This window comes from Scyliorhinus torazame, chromosome 25, assembly GCF_047496885.1.
Source record: "Scyliorhinus torazame isolate Kashiwa2021f chromosome 25, sScyTor2.1, whole genome shotgun sequence".
NCBI classification, from domain to species: Eukaryota; Metazoa; Chordata; class Chondrichthyes; order Carcharhiniformes; family Scyliorhinidae; genus Scyliorhinus; species Scyliorhinus torazame.
The window spans coordinates 25,752,373-25,773,478 of record NC_092731.1 but is presented as its reverse complement, the minus strand read 5'-3'; the positions used below and the strand labels follow the sequence as shown (position 1 = coordinate 25,773,478).

Below are 21,106 nucleotides of genomic sequence, written 5' to 3'. Positions count from 1 at the left end.
TAATTTAGGTAAGCCCAACCGACAGCGTAAGCTAGTCAACACGAGCAATCTTAAAACAGAACACGTCAAACGAGGCTGCCTTTCTACCATTCCTACAACCGCTTTCTGATCGCTCCGAGTCTTCAAAAAGCAATCAGTAAAATATTAAAACAAACCCCCAACCGTAGGCTAAATAGATGGGGCTCGTGCAAACAATTCCAGCTTGGAAGCTGGCAACTTTCACCAATTAGAACTCAGCACACAAAACAAGTAGTTCACCACTCAATTTTAAAAGTCAACCAATCACACCAATTAATAAATTAAACCACAACTGAACAACATTTATTTTTTTTATTAATTCACCAATTAAATTAATGTTCCTTTACTCCCTGCCTTTCCAAAAGGACAGTATGAAGTCTTACAACACCAGGTTAAAGTCCAACAGGTTTGTTTCGATGTCACTAGCTTTCGGAGCGCTGCTCCTTCCTCAGGTGAATGAAGCGGTATGTTCCAGAAACACATATATAGACAAATTCAAAGATGCCAAACAATGCTTGGAATGCGAGCATTAGCAGGTGATTAAATCTTTACAGATCCAGAGATGGGGTAACCCCAGGTTAAAGGGGTGTGAACTGTATCAAGCCAGGACAGCCAGGACTTGAACCTGGTGTTGTAAGACTTCGAACTGTGCTCACCCCAGTCCAACGCCGGCATCTCCACATCATGGCTTCCAAAAGGAGCAGCGGCATTCAAGAGTTTTGCAAAAAATGGACGTGTTAACTGTAGAAAGCGTGTTTGCAATGGTTTTCTATAAAAGGACTGCACGATAGTGACACGGATCCCAGCCGGAATGATTATGATTTGGGAACAGGCCAAATCCCCCCCAGTCACGCCTGGAGACCCCAGCGCCAGAAGTGGCTGACTGATCTTACATATTTAATTATTATGAAACTATCCACCGCTCCATGCGTCTGGATGGAGAAATAATCCCAACTTTTATCGAATGACTCTGCTGTATATTCAGTCGTGAGTTTAGCTTGATGTAATGCACACAGGCCCTTATTTAAATATCTTCTTTACTTTTAAATCTCTTTCTGCCTGACGGTGCTGTCAATACTCACAGTTTTAAATTCAGGCTATTTTTGCACTTGAGAGATGTTCCTAAGAAATTCTTAATTACTTCAGGTCTATTTAGTGCCTCTATGGGAGAGCTTGTTCCACTACCCTCCTAGCCTGACGGTAACACTATTATTGGCAGCAGAAAACATATTTCTTTTTAGCTTTCAGGTACCAGCTGATTCAGCACTTCACCTTTTGCTGTACGTTATGTGAAAAATCACCGCTGAAGGGACTATCCAACACCACTTGCAGATACTGTACTTGACAGGCCAGAGGCAGGCCTGGGAACAAGGAAAGGGTTTGTAAAGTAATTCCTGATGCACTAACTTTTGGGAAAGTGTGTCTCATTGGAAGGAATAGCAACTGGCAGTTAGTCATTACAGCACAATAGAGAAAGAGCCATGAGCATACAGTACCAGATATGGCAGCGTATTCTGGCATGTAAAACAAATTTCTTATTTTCCACAGCTCACAAAGGAGCAATCTGCCGCTCACTTGCAGGCTACAAGGCGCTTTACGCGAGGCATCATCCTGGTAAATCTACACATGGCTTTAAGACCCTGTCTGCAATGCGGCCCTCAGAATTGCACAGTTCTTCATCTGTGCGCTAACCATTGCTGGGCACAACGTTATCACAATCGCTTTGCTCTGTACTGCCATCTATAAAACAATAAATGCTACCACCTTTCACCTGAATTAGTCTTTTAGCGACAACATTCACTTTGAGGAATATGTACTCAATGTCCCAGCTCTCTACAACATAATTCAGTGTCTGTCTGTTCACTGTATACCTCCATTTATTGTGTGCTCCCATTCTACGTTTTCTTTCCCCAAATGAATCACCTTACATTGGAGATCACCCTGTCCACGCCAACCTCAAGCATTTTACAGTCCTTGCAGCAAACCTCCTAGTTTTGTGACATTTGTGTTCCTGTACTCCTTCTGCCCAAGTCCAGATTGTCCATATATATGGAGAACTAATCCTGTGCTACATCACCGCCACGTTACTTTGCAAACTCAGCAAGAGCCACCCTTCATTTTCTACCCATCTTCCAACTTTCCATCAGGCTGCTCCATTTCCCCTTGTACCAAACAACTGAATTTGTTCTGAAACATCGCAAAACATTGTGGCTGGTTTAGCACAGGGTTAAATCGCTGGCTTTGAAAGCAGATCAAGGCAGGCCAGCAGCACGGTTCAATTCCCGTATCAGCCTCCCCGAACAGGCGCCGGAATGTGGCTTTTCACAGTAACTTCATTTGAAGCTTACTTGTGACAATAAACGATTTTCATTTCATTGGGAGCCATCAAGTCCATGCCAACTCATTATGGAGTTATAAAAGTCAGTCCCATTTCTCCCAATCTATCCCCGTAGCTTTGCACATTCATTTCCCTCAAGTGCCCATCCAACTTCTCTTTCAAATCAATTAGCTCTGCTTCCACCACCCAACCCTCGCAGCAAGTTCCAGAGCCATTACCACTCGCTGCGTAAGAATGTTCTCCCTCACGTCCTCCCTGCGTCTCTTGCCCAAAAGCTTGAAGCCATGCCTCTTTGTCCTTGTACCATCAGCTAATGGGAACAGCTTTTCTTTGTCTGCCATATCTAAACGTGTCATAATCTTGCACACCTTTCGTCAAATCACACCTCAATCTCTTTCGCTATATTCAATAGTTTTCACAATCCCTCCACACTACATCTACAGCACTCCGTTATCCAAGCAGACTTCAAAATTCAATTACATTCACCAAGTGCAACAGTTGTTTGTTCGAGTACCCCAAACATTTCTAAATGCTTATTGATTCGATATCAAACTATGAATTGTATGAATTTACCCAAAATCCGAAACGAATGTGGAAAACTGTGCTCAGATATCCTGCCTCCCCTCAGGGGCTTTTCTCCCCCAATAGGCTATTGTGCCCCCACTGGGGCCAAATGTCCCTTGCCAATTCTTCCCACTTTGAGAAATCAATTCCCTTTCTAGTTATTTCTGTGGCAGCACAAGGGACAGGCAGAAGTATATCATCGCCCAATTTTAAGACATGCAAGTGAATTATTTCCTAATGGAGTTTGCTACCAAAATCCCAACTTATGCAGTAAGCCATTCGATACGCTTTTAATACAGAGTGGCACTTTCTCCACCCAAGGAAACAGTAGCTGTCTAAAGTTCAAAATAATTACAACTTAAGTCACAGGCAAGTCTCAACTTCTGCAAACCCACCACAGAATATGCAAATAGAGGACTTTGAAGAACTTGGTTTCAATAGAACTTTATTTTAAGCAACAAAATGCCACTAAATTCTGTGACTCAGAAAGTTAATAGCTTCTAACAATACAATTTGACTCCATTCAAAACTGCACCTAACTTCTGTGCGCTCAATTTGAATTATACAAGCTTGGCTGACTTGAGCTTTTTCCAAGTTGGAAAAATAATTGAATTCAGCCCTCAGCATTTTACAATTTCTCAGTCCGGTCGTAATCCATTAGTGTCAGTGCGCTCTGGAGCACAATTTCACACTCCTCTCCTTTCAGCAGCCATTTCTGAAGGGCAAAGTTATAACTTGGTAAAATCAGTTCTGAGTTTAACGCACTTGACAAAGTTAACACACAGAACTAAAGTAAGCAGCACTTGTGCGATTCAAAGCACAAGCTGTATTGTTCAGCTACACCACTAAATAATCTGCCAGTTAACATCCATTTTGGCGATTATAGGATAATTCAGTTAAGCAACCAAATCAGCTTAATCAGTTTCTGTTTAACGACGTGGAAATTCAAGAGTATATATGTTTTTTTAAGGCTAAAATCACAAATTGCCCCACACCAAAAGCAAACATTAATAATTAATGTGGTAGTGCACAATGCAAGCCAACTCACAAAGTACAATCATATACCCACTTGTTTAAAAGCTATAAACCATCCCTTTTCACTGGACAGCTGGCAACACATTACTGTAGGCAACAAATGTAGCTCTGAAGAGTCATATGGACTCGAAATGTTAACTCTTTCTCTCTCTCTACAGATGCTGCCAAACCTGCTGGGGGTTTCAAGCATTTTCTCTTTTTAATACAAAGTTATGTGACAGCTCATCACACCCGTAATCTGTTCATCAGCAAATTATATTGTGCAGTAAGCACCTTTAGTGAAGAATATCGCAACCCCTGCAAGATCACTTCAAAAGTATGCTTAATCTCCATCCTTTTTTAGAAAGCTTCTCAACTTACTGCCAGCGTTAAACAAAAATCCTTGCTCTGCATTTAAAATTGGATTACAGAAATTATGGAGCAACACAAGACCCAAAGCCCTTGCGGTGTAAACCAATTGCAACATGCAAACCAAACATGTGTGAAATTCAATAGCGGCACACATCTTTAAATCAAGGTGTGTTAAATTAGACATGCCAAATTTGAGGATTAGAGCTATCTAATTCACTTTGTGGTGCAAGGCAGCTGTATATAAATGTAAAAGCATGGGTCACTCTGCCTGCAGAAAGGAGAACGTTTCACTCAAGGATCCAGTTAAATATTTGCAGAAACTTTGATAAAGCCAATCTCATTCAATTAGAAACAGGATGTTAAAGCTCGAACAAACTAGATGTGTGTATCAGAGCAATTAAAGTGTCACCGACAGGGAATGATTAACTATTAATTTTACTGCAGGGTAGCATCTGTAAATATAATTAGGATTTCATTCTTTGCACCTCTTTAAAGGGATCAACAAACTCCACAAACGTCACCAAGGATGCTCAAGATTTTTCCTGCCTTGACCCTGACTACACTCACTAATACTTACCCATAATCACCAGTTCTTCACAAGACCACCTGCCCCAGACAAGACAACATATAGCTACTTACCAGGAGTACTTACAACTATCCTGAGCCAAAGATTTTAGACCTGTACTTACCTTGCCTGTCCTGGGAGGCCCTGAAAAGCCAAAAGTAGTTAGTAATAACTTACCTGGACATAAATTATTTAACAAAACAAAGTTCCAATTACTATATTTACTTATTTTTCTTTACTTTGGTAACAATGGAGATCAGTCACTTACTCACCCATTGGTGTTTTACTTTCTAAGCAGCAACATCATTAAATTTCATCTTGTATTTTTGTTCTTTACGTGAGATGGCTACTTTCATTTGATCCCCAGGCAATGAAATAAAGTTAATCTGAATTTACAATGTTTTTATAAAAAATAAAAAAATAAAATATATATAATATATATATTACAAGAGATTTAATTCGCTGAATAAATATATTGTTCATTTATTGTCGTAACAAACAAAAATAAGCTATCTTAACTGGATGTAGCAATACAGCATGGAAGCACAACAGTACCTGGTCAAGAATGTAGTTCCGTTTCTTGCGAGCAGCGATCTGGATGAGGCGGTTCAAGCACTGAGTAGCTTGCTGGATCAGGACATCCCAACGGCCTGCGTAATTGCGTTGACGGCGAAGACCCATCACCTGTGAAAATGGCAGAGAGGCCCGTTGCTGAAAGGACCGGATTCTATGGCTCCTCGTAAGCATTGGCTCCTGGGGTGCAGCCAGTGACTTGGAATTGATGATATTAACCCCATTTGTACGGAAATAGTTTAAGCACTGGAGAGCCTGGGATGTTTCATTCGATGGAATGTTTTTTTAAAACTCAACCTTTATACTCGTCTCACTTGACATGTCTACCAGTGAAATTATTTGAAGTATATTCGATGCTTGGAGACCTGGCTTTTTGAATACATTATTAGATTTCAAATGATCAGCTTTAAGACTCAAATTCTGCCCAATGGATAAGATTAATGGTGTTCTGGCAGTTAACTTCTTTTTTCCTCCCCCACCAAACTCCGCCTCCCCTTGGCCGTTGCTGGCCGTTTCCGAAGCAATAGGCGAGAATCACAGGAAGCCCATTAACGAGGCCAGGAGATGGTTCGGTGGAGCCGCCACTCATCCCACTGGGGAGGGAGCACTCAGCTGCTGGCCACTCGATGGAGATGCGGGGAGCAGCAGCAGAGCTGGGGGTTCGGCAGGAACGGGGCAGGAGAGGGAGCACAGGAGTCGGGGCCTGCTGCAGCTCTCTGATAAGACTCGCAAAGCAGCTGCAAGAGGATGAAAACGAGGACGCGTCAAAACCGGAAATTGCCATGGCTAATGAGGTAGACAGTGCGCTATTTATTGATTGATAAAGTCAAAAGAGCATGAGATGCTTAAAACTGCTGCACTGGAAGGAAAAGCAACTTGACCTCCAGGGGGAAAAAAGATATAATTCAGCGCTGCATTACAAAGGTTCACAAGAGACAAACATTTTTCATCTAGTGAGATATTATACTGTAATTAGCTTTAAAATGCAGGATGTTGCAGCATTCACTTCGTGCAAACAAAACAAACTCAGGATGTAAGAATCTTTCTTAAACAATGCAACATGAGCGTATTGAGAATCAAGCATGCAGCTATTGTGAAAAAGGTCACTCATTAACCAAAGTACTTTTAGAAAATAGATTTGGGACAATCCTGTTTAGATTAAATTATTATTGCAAAATTGATTTGGCAACTTGCGCTCGGGGCAAGTTTTTTGTTTAAGAGTTCTTCATTGAATCAAGTCCAAACGAGAGTTCTTGCAAAATAGGGACAAAAACAGGACGTACTAATTGAATCATAGAATTTACAGTGCAGAAGGAGGCCATTCAGCGCATCGAGTCTGCACCAGCCCTTGGAAAGAGCACCCTACTTAAGCCCATCGCTCCATCCCATCCCCTTTATCCCCGCAACCCAACCTAACCTTTTTGGACACTAAAGGCAATTTAGAATGGCCAATCCACCTAACCTGCACATCTTTGGACTATGGGAGGAAACCGGAGCACTCACGCATACACGTGTTTTGATACAGGGTAACTAGCTACACAGGAGTGTGCAGTAAAGCCCAAATCTCAGCTGATCAGAGAGACCACAAAGGGACTACAGATCAGCTTGGTGTTGCCCCCGGGCAGTTGGAAAGGCCAGGTTGCTGAGTGAGCGAGTTGGGGGGTTGGAAGACGGGCATGCATGCTGAGGGAAGAGGGGCTGATTCCAATGTGTGTGAGATAGTCAAAGGTAAACCCCACTTGCAGTCTAATAATTTGAAGCGACCGAGAAGCATTTTCATTCACTACAGGCCGTAAAAAAGTGCTTCCTTATCACAAAAAGAATTCAGACTGTGTCAATTTCAGCCACATTTCAGGATTATTTAAATAAAATGACTTTAATGCCTGGGCTGAATGCCATTTCTTTTGATAGATTAAACGCAGAATTGAAAATATCACTGCAGAAGCTGACTTCATGCAACAACCTACTGGAAGATGCGGATGATGGATTTACAGATAAACATTTTCCAACTCTTCCAATAAAGAGGAGCAGGCACAAATATTTCACAGAACAAAATGCCGTCAGTCTGTAGAAATGATATTGGGGCAATGAAAACTGTTCCCATCACTGATTTTCAGTCCATGTTCATTTATTCAGTCTTTGGATAGCGGACTGGTCATAAAGTGACCCCAGGCTTGGAGCATTAAAGGGGGGCTTTAAAATTAAACTCTGTTAATGAGCTGAGCATCTCCAAGCTACTTAACAGTTCAGGCACAAACTTAAGAACTGGGTCATTCTGCATGCCCTACACCTACCTTCATCTTTTCCATGATGGCGTTTGTTCCAAGGATATTGTATTTCTTCCAAGGATTGCGAGCTGCATGTTTAATTGCCCATGTTGTCTTCCCAGCTGCAGGCAGGCCGACCATCATCAGGATCTAAGGGGGAAGAAACCTCAGGAGTAAAACGCTGACTCTTAAAAAAAGGTGCTGTGCTCCTCATTTGCTCCAATCTCCCAGCTCTCTCCAGCCTTTTCTCTTTAGCATTTATAATAATACGTCTTTATTAGTGTCACAAGTAGGCTTACATTAAGACTGCAATGAAGTTACTGTGAAAATACCCTAGTCGCCACACCCCGGCAGCTGTTCGGGTACACAGAGGGAGAATTCAGAATGTCCAATTCACCTTTCGGGACTTGTGGGAGGAGACCCTCGCAGACACGGAGAGAACGTGCAGACTCCACACAGACAGTGACCCAAGCCAGGAATTGAACTCGAGTCCCTGTCGCTGTGAAGCTAACCCTGTGCTACCGTGCGGCCCAAAGCAGCTTCATTGTAGTAAAACATACCAAAGGTGCTTCATGGAGAAATTAAGACAGGAAGGTAGGCCCTCTGGGCAGCACGGTGGCTAGCACTGCTGCCTCATGGCGCCGGAGACCGGTCCCGGCCTCGGATCACTGCCCTTGTGGAGTTTGTACATTCTCCCTGCGTTTGCGTGGGTTTCGCCCCCCACAACCTAAAGATGTGCAGGGTAGGTCAATTGGCCATGCAAAATTGCTCCTTAATTGGGACAATAAAAAGTAGTCTGTAATGGAAGGGAGAGGGGAAGACAGATTAGGGAGAGTTCAACGGCTTGGGGTTAGAGAGCTAAAGGCAAGGGCACCGTCGACTGCAGAGCGATGCTAACTGGGGATTGCTAGTGCCACAAACAAGCCTTCAGTGCTGGCTGCTCTGAAATGGCCTCTTCAAGAACCTTTACCGGAACGGAGAAGAGCAATGTTGCCCCAAATCTGTCCGTCCAAGTCACAACCACTCTGCAGTTCAGTGATGACTATGTGACAACAGTGACAAAGTTTATTCGTCATTCCGGTGCTTTGCAGACCAGCCAACAGCAAATATCCCTCTCGTTTGAAAATGCAGCTGACCCTTTACTGCCCTCTGCAGGATTGTTTATAGCTGCTGCTGACACTGTATCAGCTCAACCCACTCCTTGAACAGGCGTTCGACCCGAGGCTTGCATCAGCAAGCCATTGACCAGTCACAGTTTGTAATGAAGCAGCACAGACGTTTGGCTAGATGGAGGTTTGATCCACACTGAAATGCATGTGATTCCTGCCGCACAGGGGTGAGCGATAGCGAGACAAATCTGGGAATTCAAATTTCATCCCAGGGCAGCTCACAATTTCTTGGGTTTTTACTACACATTTTATCTCCTCTTCAAGGGCAATCGAGGCTTCCATTGTCCTACATTTATCACCCTGTCAATGCCCCAGAAATTGCCCTCATCTGATTACTAAACAGGGCTTTGTTCCGATATAAGGAGCGATTGTCCAGCCGCGTTGCGATCAAGCAAGAGCATAACGCGGCTGGAGAACCTGGAGAGAGAGATCTGCAGCAAGACTCCCAAAAGCCTTCACGCCTCACGAGGTTCCCCGGAGTCCCGCGAGACGTCGGAGTTGGAACTCCGGCCCAAATGGACGGGACCACATGCCGCTCACGGAAGTAGCCGTAAACCTACTTACGCCACCAGCCTTCGTCGATTGTCCGGCCTCTCCAGGGAGGCTGCAGCCAGGTGCCGATCAGTGCTGGTCCACACAAACGTGGACCAGGCGGAACGGCACCCGGGGGTCTCCCGGGCCATCGGAGACCCCTGGGCGGTCAGGGTAAGTGCAAGGTGGCTCCCTGCCCTCACCCCCTCGGAACGCGAGCACCTTGGCACCGCCACCCTGACATTGCTAAGCAGGCAAGAGCACTGTCTGGGTGCCAGTGCAAGGGTGCAAAAGTGCCAGGGTGGCACTGCCAAGGTTCAGGGGGTGAAGCGGACCATGCCCATGAAACAAAGATGGAGGGGGGTTTGAAGAGTCGGGGAGTGCAGAGCAGGCAAGTGTGGTGGGGGGGGGAGAGCAATGGGTGAATAGCGACAGTTGGCCAGCGTGGGTCCCGAAGGACGGCTGGCATTGGGTTCCGAAGGTCGGTCGGTCGGCTGGTAAAAGCGGGTTCCGGGGGTAAAAAAAACAGGTACATCAAAAACATTGCCAGTCCTAAATCTCATTTGTACTTCCTTTAACATTTTACACTGTTTGCTCCTGCAGAATTATGATCCTTGGAAAGGCACAAAAAGAAAAGACCCCCATCGCAAAACTGAGACTTGGGACACTCAAGTATTCCGAAATAAATTAACAACTAAAATTAAATAGATTCAGACATCGTGGGGAAAATTAAAAGTAGACAAAGTGGGGAATTGGAACTAAAACAAAGTGGTGTAGTGCACGAAAAAGGTTGCTCAGAGATAGACTGCCCAGAGTTATTCTTAGAATCACAATAACCCTCTTTAACCTTGGTCGGCATACCTACCTCACACTCTGACTTGCTCCTTGGTCCTATTGTGCCTGGCATTCGCTCATCTACAGGCACATGTTCTATGTACGTGAACCCATCGGGAAGTCTACACCATGGTGCATTCTGCCCAAAGTTGAATTCGATGGAACAATTCTTTGTCAGAACATGTGGGAACAACGGTTGTCCACCGAGAGCCATTTTCCTGACCCTGAATGCCACACCTAGCCACCTTCCATTCTTCGTGTAGGACATCTCCACATCTTCACCGGCTTCAAAATTCTAGATGGTGGATAATAAAAAGATTCAATAACAAAATATATTTGACAACAACTCCCTGTGTTTCCTTTTTAAAAAAAAAAAATCTTTAGAGTACCCAATTCATTTTTTCCAATTAAGGTGCAATTTAGCATGGCCAATCCACCTAACCTGCACATAGAATCATAGAAGTTTACAGCATGGAAACAGGCCCTTCGGCCCAACCAGTCCATGCCGCCCAGTTTTTACCATTAAGCTAGTCCCAGTTGCCCGCACTTGGCCCATAACCCTCTATACCCATCTTACCCATGTAACTATCTAAATGCTTTTTAAAAGACACAATTGTACCCGCCTCTACTACTACCTCTGGCAGCCCATTCCAGACACTCACTACCCTCTGAGTGAAGAAATTGCCCCTCTGGGCCCTTCTGAATCTCTCCCCTCTCACCTTAAACCTATGCCCTCTAGTTTTAGACTCCCCTACCTTTGGGAAAAGATGTTGACTATCTACCTTATCTATGCCCCTCATTATTTTATAGACCTCTATAAGATCACCCCTAAGCCTCCTACGCTCCAGGGAAAAACGTCCCAGTCTATCCAGCCTCTCCTTATAACTCAAACCACCAAGTCCCGGCAACATCCTAATAAATCTTTTCTGCACTCTTTCTAGTTTAATAATATCCTTTCTATAATAGGGTGACCAGAACTGCACACAGTATTCCAAGTGTGGCCGTACCAATGTCTTGTACAACTTCAACAAGACGTCCCAACTCCTGTATTCAATGTTCTGACCAATGAAACCAAGCATGCCGAATGCCTTCTTCACCACCCTGTCCACCTGCGACTCCACCTTCAAGGAGCTATGAACCTGTACTCCTAGATCTCTTTGTTCTATAACTCTCCCCAACGCCATACCATTAACTGAGTAGGCCCTGGCCTGATTCGATCTGCCAAAATGCATCACCTCACATTTATCTAAATTAAACTCCATCTTTGTGGGCGAAACCCCCGCAAACACGGGGAGAATGTGCAAACTCCACACGGACAGTGACTCAGGGCCGGGATCAAACCTGAGACCTCGGCGCCGTGAGGCAGCATGCTAACCACTGCGCCACCGTGCTGCCCAGCTATGTTTCCTTTTTAATGCAGTCCTCTCAAACACAAGAGCAAGCTCAGATTTTCCGCATCACCCTCTTTCTCAGCAAGTCACTAACTTGGCTGCAATAGGTGACACCATCCAATGCTCTGATCCCCTCCGAACTATCCGACCAGGAACCAAGAGTCCCTGACAAAGTATAAATCCAAACTGCCTATCCACTGTCAAAAGTAGTTTTAGGCAGTGGCAAGACTAGGCTTCTGTTCCAACTGGGTAACCACAATTTAGGATTACAGGATAGCAATCAGTCTCTGCAGGAGAATGCAAATGGAGGCCGCAATATCAGAACAGTAGCTTAAAATCCTTGCGTGAACATCACAAAAATCTCTTTTCGCAGGACAGTTTTATAGGAGATACCAAGTTGATATGACGAGTAGTCAAATCTCATTCTGATCTGTTTCACCAGTCTGAAAACTAACATTCAAAACCATACATCAGAACAAAACTCCAAAAAAGATATTTCAAATCAGGAAAAACAAATCAAATAAGTTTCAGCTATCAATAGAGACTGGATAGGTTGAGGTTGTTTTCCTTGGAGCAGAGAGGAGGGGGTGGGGGACCTAATAAAGTGCATAGATAAGGTGGATAGGAAGGAACTTTACCCCTTAGCAGAGGGGCCAATAACGAGGGGACATGGGTGTAAAGTCAGGGGCTGGAGGTTTAGAGGGGATACGAGGAAAGTCTTTTACAGCCAGAGGGTGGTGGGAATATGGAATTCTCTGCCTGAAAGTGTGGTAGAGGCGGGAACCCTCACAATATTTAAGAAGTATTTTGAAATGCCATAGCATGCAAGGCTACAGGCCATGTGCTGGAAAATGGGATTAGAATCGATAGGAACGGGGGCGGCACGGTTGGCGCAGTGGTTAGCACTGCTGCCTTACAGCACCGAGGACCCGCCTTCGATCCCGGACGAGGGTCACTGTCCATTTGAAATTTGCACATTCTCCCAGTATCTCACCCCCACAACACAAAAAGATGTGCACGGTAGGTGGATTGGCTAAATTGCCCCTTAATTGGGAAAAAAAAAGAATTGGGGACTCCAAATTTATATATATTTTTTTAAATAGATAGGAACTTGATAACCGACAGGGGCCAGATGGGCTGAATGGCCTCTTTCTGTGCTGTTTAAATTCTAATTGAACAGTTTGAAGAATAACTTTAAGAGCACCTTTGGCATAAATTTCCAACACCCAATGAAACCGTCTGCAATCACTCTGCATAAAACAGAGAAATAAACTACTCGTAGCCCAGAGTGAAAAAGTACTGACAAATTATAATTCAAAGCAAATTTGTAACACTTACGATTAGACACCCCATCACATCGTTCTCAGAAAATCGCTCTCCATAGTCCAGAAACTTGCAGTTTGTTGATTTCTTTCCAGTCCCTCCAAACCCAAACGAGAATTCCTCCTCACCTAAAACGATAGAGTCAATTTGTCACCCGACAGGCCGCTTCAATAAAAAGTGAAATCTCACATGGGTGCATTGCATTTGCATGCAACTCCAAATCAAGTATCTTTACGGAGGGGTTTCTCTGGTCAGTTGAGTCCTGATACTACTACAACTTACCAATCTCATCCTGCAATCCACGACGTAACCTCAGAGTGCTAACTGAGTGAGGACCACGTGCTGTGGTTCAACTGCCCCAGAGTCACTGCCAGTCATGAAAATATTACAACATCCCCTCGTCACAGAATTATTTGCCTTAATAAACAATAACTGGTATCAGGCATGCTATAGGCTCGTAGAGGTTTGTAAATATATTGGATCCAGGCTCATGGAGAAATAAATATACAGATAAGCACCGACTTCTGCATTACGGAAGACAAATAATAATTCATCGACTGCAACATATCTTGGCCCCAGTAACAACTTTTCGAATAGTTGGTACAAATGTCAAACATACAATTCTAATCGCAGCTCGTGGCAGAAAAGACATCAGAGGAGTTTAGCCAAGGAGGTGAAGGCCCGCAAATTGGGAACGTTGATTCTTAAAGCGCAAGGCAAACATTTACTGAATTGCAGCAGTTTATGCAGCAGGGCGCCAATGCACCTCAATATGACAAAAGGACAAGAAACACGGGCCAGGATATCGCTGGTCCTTGGGAGATCCAGGAAAGAGCGAACGCCTATTTAATGCAGAGGAGAAAATAATTTGGTCTGTAGGTAGACTGGCAAGAACCCAGGTTTCGACAAATCTGTCACTCAAATTAGTAGGTTGATTTGTTTTAATCTTTGGCTTACAGTTTTAAAATAAACTAGCAATACACTTAGACCCTTCACCCACGGTTTGAGGTAAGCTCAACTTGATTGTGCAAAATATGTACACATGATCCATTTATACGGTTTATTATTTGCGAGGCATAACCTTCAAATCGACACAGCCATTGCAAGTTGTAGCCTCCAGTCCAAACAAAGCTCACAGGATTCTTTGACCTGGCAGAGGGTGCTTCTAACTTCCATGGGCAGTTCCTAATCATCAAATTCACCTTCAAAACAAATTTGCAAAGGCCAGACCCGCCAACAGCGTACCTCCGTCGTGGGTTTCCCTGTGGTGCATTCAACGGGAAATCCTGTTGGCAACGGTGGGACCAGAAGCTCTCACCGCCAGCCGATGATGGGCCACTTCGACGAAACACGCAGTGGATTGTGCAGAAAATCCCAGCTGAAGACTCTCCCAACTCTTACCAAAGCCAATACTCATCCTAAGCAAAACCCACTGGTGCCCTAACTTCCATAAAGGAAAATCAACTCCTATTTCCCCTGGAATTTGTCAATCAAGAAAGAGAAATTGATTGGACTTTCCTGAGAGCGGGGAAACACGGAATCCATAAAAGAACACGGAATTGGATCAAATGCAAAACTTTTTTATTTAAGTGACACACATGGGCAAGACTTATGGAGTTGAAGCAAAAGTAAGATCTAAGAATGCTGGAAAAGGAGTAACGTCACATCAAGGTCCTCAGGCCATTACCGCATAAATCGCCACCTCAGTTGCAAGGACGGGAACCAGCTTATTCACTCAAAGATTGAAGAGTTAAAATTACCTTGCACTACCACCATCAAATGAGAAAGAAAGTAGGTGATAAAATAACACTGCAGATGGTGAAAATCTGGGTCAAAATGCTGAAAAAGCTGCTCGGATCGGGCTGTTTTTAAACTGGATAACGGTCAGTCAGTTTTTGGTCCTGTATACAGTATTGTCGGTTTTTCTCACAAGACAGAAGAATCCACTTTAGAAGAGCGCATCTCAACAACACACATCCTGCAGAGATGGACAACAGCCCAATTCGATGTAAACTACCAAAGTGCGTTCAACCACGCAGAGAATTTCAACATAGTTAAGAGTTAAATAAACTAGTCACCCCAACGGTCAACGTGTACCAGATACCAGGATAAAAAGTCTGACAAGATCACTACCAATCGCTTACCTAGAATGAAACCAGTGCGGCAGAGGAAATATAGCAAGGGCAGGATATTTATCTAACCGCTATGAAGATTATAATATTCACATATTCTCCTCCAAAACAAATAATAATCTTTATTAGTGTCACAAGTAGGCTTACATTATCACTGCAATGAAATTACTGTGAAAATCCCCGAGTCGCCACACTCCGGCGCCTGTTCGGGTACACAGAGGGAGAATTCAGAATGTCCAACTCACCTAACAAGCACGTCTTTCGGGACTTGTGGGAGGAAACCGGAGCACCTGGAGGAAATCCACGCAGACACGGGGAGAACGTGCAGACTCGGCATAAACAGTGACCCAAGCCGGGAATCGAACCTGGGACCCTGGCGCTGTGAAGCAACAGTGCTAACCACTGTGCTACAGTCCGCATCACATACAAAGACATTAACTACAAGGTTCCTTCTCCCATTAAACGTTTACGGGGCTGGTTTAGCACAGTGGGCTAAACAGCTGAGTTACAATGCCTAACAATGCCAGCAGCGTGGGTTCAATTCATGCACAGGCCTGCCCGAACAGGCGCCGGAATGTGGCGACTCAGGGCTTTTCACAGTAATTTCATTGAAGCCGACTTGTGACAATAAGCGATTATTATTCTAATTAAGTCAGGCATAGGCAAAGTCAAAAAGTTGGTTGTTCCTAGTTGTACACAACAAAAGTTCCACTGTAGTATTTTTAAATTAAATTTTGTCCATGTGATCTGGGTGTCCCTGGTTACACCCAACATTTATTGCCCATTCCTGATGGCCCCTGAGAAGGTGATGATAAGCCGTGATCTCGAACGGCTGCAGTCCCAAATGATGTAGGCACACCCACAGCGCTGTTAGGGAGAATGTTCAGGATTTTGACTGAGCAACAGGGAAGGAATGGTGATATAGCTCCAAGTCAGGATGGTGAGACTCAAGGATTAACATGCAGGTGGCATTGTCCACACGTGTCTCCTGTCATTGTGCTTCTAGAGTGGTTGAGGTTGCGAATTTGGAAGGTGCTGTCAAAGGAGCCTTGGTGAGTTGCTGCAGTGAATCTTGTAGATAGTACACACACTGCTGCTACCGTGCATCAGTGACAGGGAATGTGAATATTTAAGGTGGTGGATGGGCTGCCAAACAAGCGGGCTGCTTTGTCCTGGATGGGTTGAGCTTCCCGAGCTGCACGCGGTGCCGGTGTCTATGTATTTTCATTGTGTACCGTGTGTTGCCCTATTACGTATTTTCTTTTCAGGTACTAAATGATCTGTTTGAGCTGCACGGAAAAAAAATACTTTTCATTGTAGCTCGATACATGTGACAATAAACAAATCCAAACCCATCCAGGCAAGTGGAGAGTATTTCATCACCATCTTGACTTGCGTCTTGTAGATGGACAAGCTTTGGGGAGGTAGGTGGTGAGTTACTGGTAACAGAATTCCCAACCTAGGAGCCAGGGTATTTATATTGTTATGGGTCCGGGTTTACAGAACCCCAAAGTGTTTCGTGGAGTTCAACCGACCCACAGCTTGTAATAGATTGCGTTGTGGGAAGCACACGGCGTACTCTCCAGGTGTGACACAGCAGAACTGGACACGTGGTTTTTAAAACAAAACAATGTTTATTCTATAAACTCAAGTTAACCTTTTAAAAACAAGCATTGAATATCTAACACCCATTACTTCAAAGATAACCTCATAAGACTACAACACTAAATAATCCTTCAAACTGTTCCTTTAAACATCCAAAAGACTTCAAACCTTCAAAAATAGGAGCACATTAGGTTACATTCAATATATTTATAGTCTTTGGATTGCAGAAATCAACAGACCAGCTCTGTGTTTCTTCATGCAGCTCACAGCAAAACACACAGACACTCCCAGCTGCCTTCTCAAGCTGAAACTCAAAAAGCAGAAGTGAGCTCTGCTCCCCCACCCTCTGACATCACTTCAGTAATATGATCAGCTCCGTTTCTTAAAGGTACATTGCTTAAACATTCATTTCTCAAAGGTACTCTCACATGACCCCCCCCCCCCCCCAAAGAAAAAATAAATAAATCATCAACTTCAAGATGGTTTCATTTTTCACCTTTGCACCATCAATTAAGAAATGCACACAGTAAAAACACTTTACCGGTTTTTAAAAAAAACACACGCAAACAGGTATAATAATATAGCTCATTTCCGCCCCGTTCTTCTTCCTCCAACCAAAATCCTTCCATTCATCACATTCGTGACAAAACATCGGCTATCACGTTTTCCCATCCTGTCACATGTACTATTTGTATATGAAATGGCAGTAACAATAAACTCCAGCGAAACAGCCTCGCATTGTTATTCCGGAATTGCTCTAAAAACATCAACGGATTATGATCAGCACGGTAGCATAGTGGTTAGCACAGTTGCTTCACAGCTCCAGGGTCCCAGGTTCGATTCCCGGCTGGGTCACTGTCTGTGCGGAGTCTGCACGTTCTCCCCGTGTCTGCGTGGGTTTCCTCCGTGTGCTCCGGTTTACTCCCACAGTCCAAAGATGTGCGGGTTAGGTGGATTGGCCGCGCTAAATTGCCCTTAGTGTCCGAAAAATGTTAAGGGGGGGTTACTGGGATAGGGTGGATACATGGGCTTCAGTAGGGTGCTCTTTGTAAGGACCGGTGCAGACTCGATGGTCCGAATGGCCTTCTTCTGCTCTGTAAATTCTATCATCAGTATATATAACGGTGTCAGACGGATTTCTGGTCACAGAAATGTGAAAATGTTGCAAAGCCAGCACCAGACTCAAAGTCTCCTTCTCAATCATCGAATATTTTTTCTGGTGAGAATTCAATTTCTTTGAAAAATAACCAACAGGACGCTCTAGCCCTTCGTCGTCGTCTTTTAGAAGCACCGCACCTACGCCCACATCACTCGCATCAACCACCACTTTGAATGGTTTGGTATAATTTGGGATGACTAACACAGGAGCAGTGGTTAACACAGCCTTCAGGCCGTCAAATGCCTGTTGACACTCCGCTGTCCACTGGAATTTGTTACGCTTCTTGAGCAAGTCCGCCAGTAGAGCGACCACACTTCTAAAATTTGGTACAAATTTCCAGTAAAATCCACTCATACCAAGAAATTGCATTATTTCCCGTCGTGTCGAGGGTATCGGAAACTCCCCAATAACTTTCGTTTTCACGACCCTGTCTGATTGTATGGCCAAGGAAAGGGACTTGGGCTTTTCCAAATTCACTTTTGGCTAGGTTTATCACCAAACCCGCCTCTTGAAGTTGATCGAATAACTCCATAAGATGTTTTAAATGTTCTTTCCATGTCTGGCTGAAAACTACCAGATCGTCGATATATACCGCACAATTGGGTAATCCTGAAACGACTGGATTAGTTAACCGCTGAAATGAGGCTGGGGCGTTTTTCATGCCAAATGGCATAACTTTGAATTGGTATATACCGCCTGGAGTCACAAAAGTTGAAATCTCCTTCGCCCTTTCGGATAAAGATACCTGCCAGTAAACCTTTAAGTAAAATCAATTTGGAAATAAAAGCGGATTGTCCCACTTTCTCAATGCAATCCTGCAAACGTGGGATAAGAGTCCGTTCTTGTAACTGCATTCATCTTTCTATAGTCCACACACAACCGTTGGGTACTGTCTGGTTTAGGTACCGTCACTATGGGTGAGCGCCATTGGCTGCAACCCACATCAATTATGCCATTTTTAAGCACACTCTCAATCTCTTTGTTAACCTGTGCCAATTTTAACGGATGAAGTCTATATAGATGTTGCTTGATAGGAACAGCATTTCCCACATCCACACCATGTATAGCCATTTTAGTACTTCCCAATTAATCTCTACAAACTTGCCCTTGTGATATCAATAACTCTTTCAGGTCAGTTTGTTTTTCCTCTGGAAGGTAACTTTTAAAAAATATATATATTTATTAAAGTTTTTTAACAACACAATTTTTTCCCCTTACAAACAATAACCCCCCCCCGGTAACAAAATTGCACTGAGCAAGATATATACATGGCAAAATGGTATATTTACATAGCTTTATACACTGGCTCTCGCCCGCACGTGCCAGTTTCCCCCACCCTCCATGTTATCTCCTGCTCATCCACCCCCCCCCCCCCCCCCCCCCCCAGGGTTGCTGCTGCTGACCGACCTTCCTCTAACGCTCCGCGAGGTAGTCTAGGAACGGTTGCCACCGCCTGTAGAACCCCTGCGCAGACCCTCTCAAGGCAAACTTAATCCTCTCCAGCTTTATGAACCCAGCCATGTCGTTTACCCAGGCCTCCAGGCTGGGGGGCTTCGCCTCCTTCCACATTAGCAAGATCCTTCGCCGGGCTACTAGGGACGCAAAGGCCAGAATGCTGGCCTCTTTCGCCTCCTGCACTCCCGGCTCATCCCCTACTCCGAATATTGCTAGCCCCCAGCTTGGCTTGACCAGGACTTTCACCACCTGAGATATTGCTCCCGCCACTCCTCTCCAGAACCCCTCCAGTGCCGGGCATGACCAAAACATGTGGACATGGTTCGCCGGACACCCTGAACACCTTCCACACCTATCCTCTACTCCAAAGAACCTACTCAACCTCGCCCCCGTCAAGTGCGCTCTGTGAACCACCTTAAATTGTATCAGGCTGAGCCTGGCACATGAGGAGGAATTAACCCTACCCAGGGCATCAGCCCACAAACCTTCCTCGATCTCCTCCCCCAACTCCTCCCCCCATTTACCCTTCAACTCTTCTGCTAGGACTTCCCCCTCTTCTTTCATCTCTTGGTGTATTGCTGAAACCTTGCCCTCCCCGACCCATACACCCGAGATCACCCGGTCTTTAATTTCTTGTGTCAGGAGCAACGGGAATTTCCTGACCTGTCGCCTCACAAAAGCCCTCACCTGCATATATCTAAATGCATTTCCCGGGGGTAACTCAAACTTCTCCTCCAGTGCCCCTAGGCTCGCAAATGTCCCATCAATGAACAGGTCCCCCATTCTTCTAATCCCCGCCCGATGCCAGTCCTGGAACCCCCCCGTCCATCTTCCCCGGGACAAACCGGTGGTTACCCCTGATCGGGGACCACACGGAGGGTCCCACTGCACCCCTGTGCCGTCTCCACTGGCCCCAGATCCTTAACGTTGCCGCCACCACCGGGCTCGTGGTATACTTTGATGGCGAGAGCGGCAGCGGTGCCGTCACCAACGCCCCCAAGCTCGTTCTTTTACAGGACGCCATCTCCATCCTCTTCCATGCCGTCCCCTCTCCCTCCATAACCCATTGCGGAGCATCGCCACATTTGCTGCCCAGTAGTAGCTCCCTAGGTTTGGCAGCGCCAGCCCTCCTCGGTCCCTACTGCGTTCCAGGAACCCTCTCCTTACCCTCGGCATCTTATTCGCCCACACAAACGCCATAATACTCCTACCTACTCTCTTGAAAAACCCTTGGTGATCATGATGGGAAGGCACTGAAACACAAACAAAAACCTCGGAAGGACCACCATTTTGACCGACTGCACTCTACCTGCCAACGAGAGCGGCAACATGTCCCATCTTTTGAAGTCCACCTCCATTTGGTCCACCAACCTCGTCAGATTCAATTTGTGTAGGGCCCCCCAACTCCTGGCTATCTGGATCCCCAGATACCGAAAACTCCCCACCGCCCTCCTCAGCGGTAAGTCCCCTATCCCTCTTTCTTGGTCCCCTGCCTGTAGTACAAAAAGCTCACTCTCCCCTACATTGAGCTTATAGCCCGAGAACTCCCCAAACTCCCTCAGAGTCTGCATGACCTCCACCATCCCCTCCATTGGGTCCGCCACGTACAGCAGCAGGTCATCCGCGTATAGCGACACCCGATGCTCTTCTCTCCCGCGGACCACCCCCCTCCATTTATTGGACTCCCTCAGTGATATGGCCATGGGTTCGATCGGCAATGCAAACAACAGGGGGGGTCAGGGGGCACCCCTGCCTCGTTCCTCGGTACCACCGAAAGTACTCCGACCTCCGCCGGT

General features: G+C 45.1%; 1 protein-coding gene across 1 annotated transcript in view; it reads right to left on the bottom strand.

The window, feature by feature from the left end:
• LOC140402442 (heterogeneous nuclear ribonucleoprotein U-like protein 1) overlaps positions 1–21,106 on the bottom strand; it is a 94,226-nt gene that overhangs the window by 8,983 nt on the left and 64,137 nt on the right. Inside the window, exons 7-10 of the mRNA XM_072490227.1 lie at positions 12,975–13,087; positions 10,277–10,540; positions 7,739–7,861; positions 5,427–5,555 (exon numbers count right to left, since the gene is read on the bottom strand). Coding sequence (XP_072346328.1) covers positions 5,427–5,555; positions 7,739–7,861; positions 10,277–10,540; positions 12,975–13,087 — 629 coding nt within the window. The remainder of the gene's footprint in view (positions 1–5,426; positions 5,556–7,738; positions 7,862–10,276; positions 10,541–12,974; positions 13,088–21,106) is intronic.